This window comes from Frankliniella occidentalis, unplaced genomic scaffold, assembly GCF_000697945.3.
Source record: "Frankliniella occidentalis isolate FOCC.00 unplaced genomic scaffold, Focc_3.1 Scaffold86, whole genome shotgun sequence".
Lineage (NCBI taxonomy): Eukaryota > Metazoa > Arthropoda > Insecta > Thysanoptera > Thripidae > Frankliniella > Frankliniella occidentalis.
In genome coordinates, this window is record NW_026267215.1 from 581,997 (window position 1) to 592,303 (window position 10,307).

The 10,307-nt window shown below is 52.1% G+C and overlaps 1 protein-coding gene across 1 annotated transcript in view; it reads right to left on the bottom strand.

Moving 5' to 3' along the window:
- The window catches only part of LOC113215389 (protein-L-histidine N-pros-methyltransferase), a 214,771-nt gene that overhangs the window by 63,817 nt on the left and 140,647 nt on the right, over positions 1-10,307 (bottom strand). Inside the window, exon 3 of the mRNA XM_052269220.1 lies at positions 4,249-4,312. Coding sequence (XP_052125180.1) covers positions 4,249-4,312 — 64 coding nt within the window. The remainder of the gene's footprint in view (positions 1-4,248; positions 4,313-10,307) is intronic.

Here is a 10,307-nt window from a genome sequence, read left to right on the forward strand (position 1 = left end):
TTCGAAAACGCCTTTGGACACAGTGTGCACTGAAATGGCAGCACCCTGTTGTGAGTTAAGATATGTCTCTTCAAGGAATGTGCCATGGAAAACTTTTTGGGGCACAGGGTACACTCAAAATGCTTCTCTCCAGTGTGCGTCCGTAAATGGATTCTAAGCGAATCTTTTCGAGAAAATATCTTTGAGCACACGGCGCACTCAAATGGCTTTTCTTTTGTGTGAGTAGGAAGATGATTCTGGAGATGATGTGAGCGATGAAACTTCTTAGGACACATTGTGCACTCATAAAGCCTCACCTTGCTGTGAGTAAGGATGTGGCTCTTTAAATGATCCGACCGAGAAAACTTCTTTGGGCACTCGTAGCAATCGAAACTTCTGGAATTCATTTCGTTTGACATAAAAAAGGCTTCTGATGCTGAGGGTGACGTTTAATTTCTTTATCTGCGCTGACTGGTCAGTCCTCTTTGGCGCTATGAAGTTGAACTTGATGGAGCTGAGAAGACTACTTGTAACACACAGCGAGGCAGATCCCTGAAACAATATGAAACAGTTTTTAATTAAAAAATTGTTTATTTTGAACGATCCCAATGTTTGGTCTGCTAATCACTGGCAAGAAAATGTCTTCGACTTAGTCGTACTCTAGTGGTACAGGTAGGTGTACGCCAGTCCGAGAGCTGTGGCCACCCCTGCAGCGGCCCAGCACGGCTGGCCCCAGCACCACCAACATTCGTAAAACTGTATCAAATTACACAGCCGGGGGGTAATTTTTATCACCGCCGCTAGCTGCAGAGCGGAGTGTCTGACGCCTCTCCCGGCAGGCCATAGCATTACGCATAGAATCGCACCGGGCGTGGCGGGGCAGGTGTAAAAATACTTGCAAATAACGAGCAAGGCGGGGCGTGGTGGGGCAGGGCGCACGGGGAGGGCCTCCTCACCCTACAATTTCGCGCCAGCGGCATCGATCTAGTATTGCATATTTTCCATCCCATCCAGCAGCATTCAAGCGGGGCAGGTGCGCGGGGTGTTTAAGGGCACGGCGGGGCCCTGGCGGGGGACTAGCGGGCCGTGCCATACCACCACGTGATTACCGTACCGCCGATAGGACGGACCGGGGCCGGGCCGGACAACGTGCTGTCCGTCTATCCGTTCGGTAATGTCTGCTAGCGCCTCCCATTGTGCTGCCTCCGGCCCGGACCAGTCACTTTGGACCGGAATTATGACCAACGCTCTTTTTTTCCAGCGCCCGCCGTGGGGCCGACACTCCTCTGCACGTCGATCCCTACGCCATTTTCACCAACACGCCGTTATCTTCCCGCATTCTTCCTATTGACCGGCGTGGCGACGGGCCGCTGCCGGGTGGGCGGTGAAATTCAAATATGCTTGCGCTCTAAGCTGTGCCTTTGTCCTCAGCTTAAGTTTCGGACATCGAACGATAGGACTAATTTTCTGTAAACTGGTATTTTTTTTTATTATTTTTTTTTTACACGATAGGTTTTATCCTTTGTCTTTTTAAAGAAATAATATACAATCAATAATTTTACAATGCCCCTGAACACATCCTGTACTGCGAGAATTAGTTGAAAAACAAGCGTTTGCGATTTTCTGTTTTAAAGCACTTTGCTCAGGGACCCTGTGCCTAGTGATAACGAACAGGCGGAGCCCTTAGCTTACAGCATTATTTTTTACAGTGTGCTTTATGCTTGGGCCTGAACCCTAAACAACACTCGGTTTATTTTCTATTACGAAAACGTTTTTAGAAAATTACGATACATCGTTACTTTTTGACTTACTTTTTAAAATCGACAGCTCAAACTAAAGAGTACTTATCCCAAAAATTTGCATTCGTTACGAAATATATTTGGAATTTTACGAAATGTTTCGTAAACTGAAGCGTACGAAATATGTTCGTACATTATTTTTACGAAGCATTTCGTAACATTTGTTTCGTAAAATCACGAAAACGTTTTACAGTGTAAAACACTTCTCTAGATTTTCGGAAGCGAAACAATCTGTTTGTAATGGACTTGAAGCAGGACGTCGTGGCAACGCCAAAACGTTTACCAAACTCTGCGGCATTTAGAGGAGGGTGGCCTCGCACGCGTTCGCGTTGCATGCCGCTGACCTGGAATGTGCGTCTCCCTGCGCTTCCCGGGGGGCGCGCGCGCCGCTCCGGACTTGCACTAAGTGTCAAGCGGCTTTGACGTGAGCGAGGTGTGGTGGTGGGGCGCGGTGGGGCGCGGCGGGACGAACATACCCCACTCCGCTCCGCGACCTGATGCTGCTGCCTGCATAGAAGCCAGGGTGACTCATCCTATCTCGCGTGGCGTGGCGGGGACTGGCGGGGCGTAGCATGGCGTGCAAATTGCATGGCACTAAAGAAAGTGTGCGATTCTACACGTGCCTTAGCATACCCAACAAATCATCGCCGGCCAGCCCAAGTATTTTTATGCCCCATCACTACGCAGAGCGACGCGCACGGCTCCTTACTTTTTACCTTTTCTCCGGGCAGCTCAGTGCGCCTCGACGAAACAAACGCCTTCGCTACCCGCTCAAACCTTTTAGATATGGCGCAGTACAAAGGCCATGTGCAAAATTTTCCTACTTTGCGTAGGCTCTCTGGAAGAACCATGAGCAGTTCAATAAATAACTGCATTTTTTAACAGGGTCTACAAAGCAAGAAATAAACCCGGAAGTGCCGCGCTATCGCAGCAGGTCCACCCGCCTACGCACGCACACACACCTAGTAATTGTAACACCTCCGACCGCGCCGCAAGACAAACGGCCGGCCTGGCCGAGGCCTGGGCTCAAACACAGGCATTAATTATCGACACGGTTTGTTTCCGATAATTGCAGGGTGCGGCGTGGCTACTGCCCTGTGAGGTAGGCAGCCTTACTCACTCGAAATACATGTTTGTATTCATTTTTAATTGGTTGTTTCTTTCTTTTACTGATATCGTACCGGGTGTAACTGTGAATGCGCAGCAGTGCTACGGGTTTGCCTACCCAATTCGACCGTAAGGCACCATGGCCCCTGCAGCCCTGGCGGGTATGCAATCCCGCAACACTGCTGCGCATTCACAGTTACACCCGGTACACGTTCTACAAGCCTCACTATAGATATACGAACACCTGAAAATCTTTTGAACTTCTTTATAGCCTAAAATTCTGTGAACATGTTTAGCTTATGCATTTTCTAATACGCCTATGAACAAATTTCTCCATTCTGCGCATACGCACTGTTAAATTCCTGCAAAGTATTTTGCTCCTTTGTAACTACGAAGCATTCAACTTCGCAATTACAATGTGATGCTTTGCAATTACGAAGTTACACTTTGCAATTACGAAGTTACACTTTGCAATTGCAAAGCGATGCTTTGCGGCGTTTTCATTGCTTCGCAATTGCAAAGCATCACTTTGTAATTGCAAAGTAAATGCTTCGTAGTTACAAAGGAGCAAAATACTTCGCAGCTCTGCAAAGCGAATGCTTTGTAGGAATTTAACAGTGCGCCATGGTGTATCAAAAAATGCACATCTACAAAACTCAGAAGCTTAGAATTAAAAAAAAAAAAAGCCCAGATGATTTTAGTGTGTACGACTGCCAGTGTGCGACACCTCCGAATTAATCCAGATCCGCCCCAATGGCCCGCAGCCCAATCTAGGCGAGGGGCGTGAGGAGATGGACAGTGGAATAGGTGGGGGGGCGGCAAATTACAAGCAAACTATCCTAAGAAGTAGGTAGCAGCCGACTACCGCCACTTGCAAAATTATCCCTCATTTCGAGAGTTTTGGTGCGTGCGCTTGTGCGCTTCGAGTGAGCGAGCGAGAGTGACGGAGAGAGAGAGAGAGAGAGAGAGAGAGAGAGAGAGAGAGAGAGGGGGGGGGGGTCGTGCAGTCACCACTATCATTTGGAGACCACGGGGGCACCATGGGGCACCTTCCTGATGATACCCTAAAGAGCGCCGGGCCATCCCATCCCGCAGCCAATACTCCCGTTGGAGTGAGGATCCCCCTCCCTTCTCCTCGTCCCCCTCAGATCCCCTCGGGGGCACTGGCATGCAAACGAGCTCACCAACCCAAACAGAAATGGTTCTTCAATTCGGACAGCGGACGCCTTTCGACATAATCTTGTTTGCAAGAAAGTCAAGAACCGTGATCATTGTTTCTCTTATTCCCCCCGCGTGTGTACCACGTTAACACCTTTCGTTGGTTTCTACTCGATTTTGCTGCGTGTCGCATCTTACTACTTACCTTGGCGAAGCACAAGATGAGTGAAGAGAGAGAGACGTGCGGAATTTTGGAGAACAGCTCTAGCCTGGAACAGAAAAGGAACGACTTAAAACACTGTAGAAAGATTTCCACTGAAAATGCAACAGTAAAATGGTGTCCCACTACAAACTCGTGTCCAACTGTTGTGGAAATTAGCATCACCACTTTCCTACTGGACAAGCCTGTGCCTCACTTTCTTACTGGAAACCCATTAACCTTGGTACACACAAGGAAGAGTCGACTTTCAAGCACAAGCATATAAGAGTGCACTTACCATGTCACTCGTCCCTGTGTTTACGTTACCTAACGTAGAGCACATTTTATTTCTCGGTACAATGGATGGAACATTTTCTCCTTCTGCCTTACAAGTTCAACTGCTCTAATTAAGTTTCAGCATTTAACCTTGCTGACGATTTTGATGAAACTGCCATGCAAGTCTAAGTGCAGAACTGCTCTGATATTGTAAGTTCTGCACATGTGCACTAAAAAGTTCAGCAGTTGCAACTCTGCAGAACCAAAATGAGCGTCATTGCAGACTGTTTTGTAGCTACACCTTGCATCCCGTCACCAATGCCATAACCATAGCGCCTTACGGCACCGATCGATTAGGCAACCCGTCGACACTCATGCAATGCGGTAAAGCCTAACTTGAAAAGAGTCGCATAGGGGTCTGTAAGCCATCCCGTAACGACGACTCGTTCGACGACTTGAACGATTATCATTTCATTCTCCAAAGACGTCCTTCCGGAATGTCTACGACCATCTAACGCCACCGCCTCTCCCGTCTGGCACGCGTGTGGCCCACAGTGTAGCACTCGGTGTGGCGCGCTGCGGCGAGGCGTTCCGTGGCGAGGCGGGGCGGGGCCCCACCGTGATCCCCACCTGCCAAATTAGCCGTCCATGGAATCTCCACAATTATAATATTAGCATAAATTAATGCCTAATTGCTGCGGGTTGTGCCACGCCCTGGTCCGGCCGATCAGATAGTAGTAAGGCCCGCCTGTTAGGCCCTGGCGCCGCGGGCGGTGAGTGCGGCCCGGCCCCGCCATTCGTGGGCCGCCACACCGCTCCAGCCGCGCCAGCCGCGCTCAGCGTCCAGTACACAACCAGGCAAACGGCGATTAATAATAGACCGAAAGTCTTATCACAACACATTCTTAATCCCACGGCGGAATGAAACGCCGGAGTCGGAGGAGAGGGGGTTGGGGGAGACGGACTGACGGGGCCGCTGCCGTATGAGAAATGATGATCTGCGGCTGTGCCAATCTCGCCGTTTATTCCAGTCCAACAACCTCCTCAGCTATCAGCGGACCGGGACGCATCACACATCCGCGGCCGATGAATGGGGTGGCGAGGTTACCAGAGCATCGACGTACAGAACGACACGAAGCAAAATGGAAATGACAGATCCCAGGGTCTTGCCTCTGGGCCTAGCAGCAGCGCCCTGCTTACCTCGCTGTCGAATATACGTTTTAGCTTTGCGTTGTTGCCGAAGCACATTAGCACTTCGCGTCTGCAACGAACGCAAGCGATGTTTGACCCCCTTCCCCCGCGAGCTGCTCGTGACCCCATTAGTGCGAGAGAGACTAAATTAAAATAATTTTTTGACACGCCCCCGCCACGGCTCAGAGCCACGGCTCGGTCCAGCCTAGGCGGGATCGTGTCTAGCCGGCCGCGTAGCCGGGGGGCAGTTTGGATACGGGCGGGCGGGCGGGGCAGGTCCGTGCCCGGGCGGCCAGGCCAGGCACACCGCCTGCTTGACGGCCGTTTTCAACACTGATGCTTAATTGCCGACATCACACCTCGAGTCGCTGAGCTCCTCTGGGAAGGGGGAGAGCGGGATTCAGGAAGGAACGGAGAGGATAAGGATACGGGGTTTTGTCTCGGCATTCTTGACTCGATCTGGTCCGTGCAAAAGATCTCATCAAACTAAGAGTGGCGGAGGGGGAAGGGGGCACACACGGAGAGGATTAGGTTCATCACTGTTCCACCCATTTCACCTTATAAAACATCTACCTCCACGGCCTCGAACTTGATCGTGAGTGACCCTCAGAGAATGACCGGCCACATAGTGTGTTCCGCCAGTCAGTCGGCCTGACGGGGCGCATGTCCAGGACCAACACCAACTCATTAATCACAGCCTACTCAGAGTGTCTGATCCATCTTAAAGTGCGAACTTTCCAAAGTGCCAGCCGTAACAGTGTTCGGGACCTGATGATGTATTGTACACAGCGTGCTGTCGTGTGAGTCTCTGTGTGTGTGTGTGTGTGTGTGTGTGTGTGTGTGTGTGTGTGTGTGTGTGTGTGTGCCTGTGTGAGGGTTCGGGGCGTTAATCCCTGCAGTGTCAAGCCGATTCAATATCTACGAGGTGGATCTATGAAATGGGCCACCGACAGCGCACAACTCTGTGTTTATATCGCCGACATTGTCCCTCTCCTTGCCCGCCTCTCTCTCTCTGCCTCTCTCTTTCCTCTCCGGCTACACTCACTTCCCTGCACTCGCTCTCTCTCTCTTGATTCTCCCGGCGCGCCCCACTGCACCGTGTATACCAGTACAATTTAATTGTCGATAATTATGGCGATAATTTATTGAACTGGATGTAGCGCTACGGGGCTCCCCGGCCGGCGTACGGTGTGCTGCTTAATTATAGGGGATTATCTGAGATAAAACGCGTTATGGATCAGAAAAAGGCAGGCCGGCCCACGGGGGCCCCGCAGCGCCCCGCCCTGCCCCACCTCAGCACACCTCAGCCGCCAGCAAAAACTCCGCTCGCGGCCCGCAACAGCGGCGTGTCACTCTGGCCGCTCGCGAACTAGATCACCACCACCGGCGTTCAACCAGAATCGCCTCCCCCAGTCTCCGCCGCGCACCGCAGCAGCAGCGGTGACCAGGAGCCTCGCGTCGTCCCGTTCTCGACGTTGTCGTTGACGTTTTCGACGTTGCCGCCCCCAGCCGGCGGCCGCGCACGGCGCTCACTGGCGGTGATTTTCGGCTGCGATTATAAAATGGTGAACGCGCTGCGCTCCAAGAAGTGCGTGAACGCGGCCGTGACGAAGGTGATGGTTACAAACAATAACAACAGCAGCAGTAGCAGCTCTGTATGCCCTGTCCCGGCCGCCGCCGCCGCGCGGCGTTCGCGCTTGGCCGGTCTTCAATACGGGCCGAATGTCTTTGTATTTAGTGAGCGCTTCGCTTGTCACGGCCTGCATCATTATCGCAGACATGGGAAGTGCGCAATTAGAGCGGATAGGTGCACGACTAATTACCTCTCGCGCAATTACCAGTCAATTACCCGCCAGCGCCGTGTATACACTCACTCTCGGCTCCGCGCCGCCGGGCGTCGCAGCAAACGGACCTGCGAGAGCCTCGCTTTGTCTTTCCCGTCTTTTGCAAAGCGGACTTAAGAGCGAAACGGCAATTCAAAGTCACACGACGGCAAATCGAGTGAACGGGGCCAACAACATTATCGAACTAGGAAAATGACTTCGACAGGCAAAGGCGGGGGCAGCACGCGTGCGAGCCGGGGGAGAAGGGAGGGGGGGGGGCACTCGGGAGGGCCTCGCATGCACACCGCCCAGAGGGACGATTCGTTGAGGTCATGAGCAGTATCATAGAGAGACGCAGAGGGACACACGAGAGAGAGGGGAGAGAGAGAGAGAGAGAGAGAGAGAGAGAGAGAGAGAGAGAGAGAGAGAGAGAGAGAGAGAGAGAGAGAGAGATGGCGCGTCTGCAGTGGTCGATAAGGTCCCGAGTGGGCCCCGGATGAGCCCCCTAACGAGGCCGGCGTGTGCGATGGCGTGCGAGACAAACCCGATCACGCGTATCGTATCGAAACACAAAATGACGATAGATCTCGGGCGCGCGGCGCCACGGCGGCAGCGGCGCGGGCAGAAGCACTCAACTCGCGCGGACCCAGCGGGGCTTACGGGGCGCGCCGTGCCCGCGCTGCCCACACGCGGGGCACGTCCCAGTCAGTGCCAGTCGGCCATACGCTCATCCGATCATCAGACATTCCTGCTTAATTTCCGGATGGACCGACCTGGGCTGGTCGGTAGGGCCGCCGCCGTGGAGACGGGCACCTCCCCCTCCAGTCGGGACCTCGAGGCGCGCGTGTGCGCGTCGCACCTCAAGGACAGCCCAGCACAGGCCATGTGGTCTCATGGCGTCAATGCCCGAATATCAGGTCAAACATTACACTGACATTCTCGCGCATGTTCATCAAACTAAGCACATGCCAGAGTATCAGGAAAACCGTTAAGCGTGCAGTATTTGGCAGATGTTGGACTAGGATTTATGACACACATGTATAACGATGAGTAGAGTATCGACACTGAAAATGCTAGTCAGATACCTTGCTCTCAGGAGAGGGAGATTCTCGGGGAGATCAGTGACACAAAAAATATCACTCCCCTGAGAGCGAGATATCTGACTGTCACTCAATTTGAGTCATAATTTGCGGTCCTCACCCAATGAGAGTGAGGTCCCTCCCTCACTACAATTGGAAGAGGTCAGGGAGATCTTTACTTCTTCAGAGTAGGAATTCGGTGGATATGACTCAAATAGGGTGAGCCTTATAGTCATCGCTCTGATTGAGCGAGGCAAAAATGGTCTCACTCACTTCGAGCACGACACTTCACTCAAAGGTTTTCAGTGGGGATTAAGCTGAGAGCTTTTAGAACACACTCAGAAAAATTAATGCTCTCCTGTTTCAAGAAAATTTTAACCAAGCAATAAGCTTTCTTGCTGAAATTATCTCATTTCGAGGAAATATTGATTTATTTCTAACCCACAATAATTCTTCCACTTATAAAATGTTGCCTAGACTGTAAGAAAAGCTCTTGGCTTTCTTTAAATCTTCTGGAAACAAGAAAGCATTCGTACTGTGTGCACACGTGTTCAACTTTCCAGTCCAAGAATTTTTAATTTCCAGTCAAACAACGACAGAGTACTAGTACTGGTCACATTCGCATTCAAACATCTGACGCGACGATGCGACGCATTGTTGTTAAACTTGAAAAAGTCTTCCAAGCTGAACACACTTGAGATGTTCATACGTAAATTTTTCGCTGTGCTTCGTGCACCTGTTTTCATAGTCCTTCGCACTCACGTCAAGGTCGTAGTGGTATAATGTCTACAGCCAGTGCCTGGTAAGACCCTCGCCCAGTGACAGTTCTACGCTCAAAATCGCTCTGTGGCTCAGGGCCAGATGAAGACGACATACAGGCCTGTACGCGGGGCGATCGAGAGCTGTGTCTGTGTGCGTGGTGTGTGTGTTATGTGTGTGTCTGTGTGTGTTATAGAGATGTGCGGTCTCGAGGGGGCTCAGCTCGGCCGATCTTGCATCTATAATTACAACCCGCTCCGAAGGTGGAGGGGGACATAATTATCATAAGTCCTGATGGGTAATTTGGGACAATTACTCCGCCTCTATACCGCTCCGGATTAGGCGTTAGAGCTGGACTTTCGTAGCTATGGGGCTCTGGAGGCAGAGGGGGCGTGGCGGGGCGGGGCGTGGTGGGGTGGGGCGCCCCAGGGGGACACATCCAATATAACTCTCAGCGAGGCCCGAGGTGGCCGCGCGTGCATGCGACATTGCGCTCAGGCGCTCGCGAGTTCAATCTCCTACTCCTCCAAAGCGATTATCAAGTGTGGGCCCGAGTCGCGGAAGCTACTTAGTACCGTAGGGAAAACTTGCTCGCACAAACGTCGCAGTCCTGCTCCTGCTGGGCGTCCTTCCTCCTCGTTCTGCAAAGCGCCATTCTCTCCCCAGCCACCGCGCTGTCCTTTTACCCCACATCCCCCTTTCCCCCTCCCCCGTTCTACACACTCCAGGCCTTCGCTTCTTTCCCCGTCTTTCTCCTTTTTTTCTTCCCCTGAAGACATCCTCTCACTCGCACACACTCTCCCTCTCTCTCTTCCTCCTCCAGTGCGCGTGAAACCCAATTTGCCAGTCTCCCTATTACACACACATCCACAACTCGCGAGGACATAAAATCGATAGAGGTCCCCGGCAGACAGTCCCCGCGGGCCCCCGCTGCCCC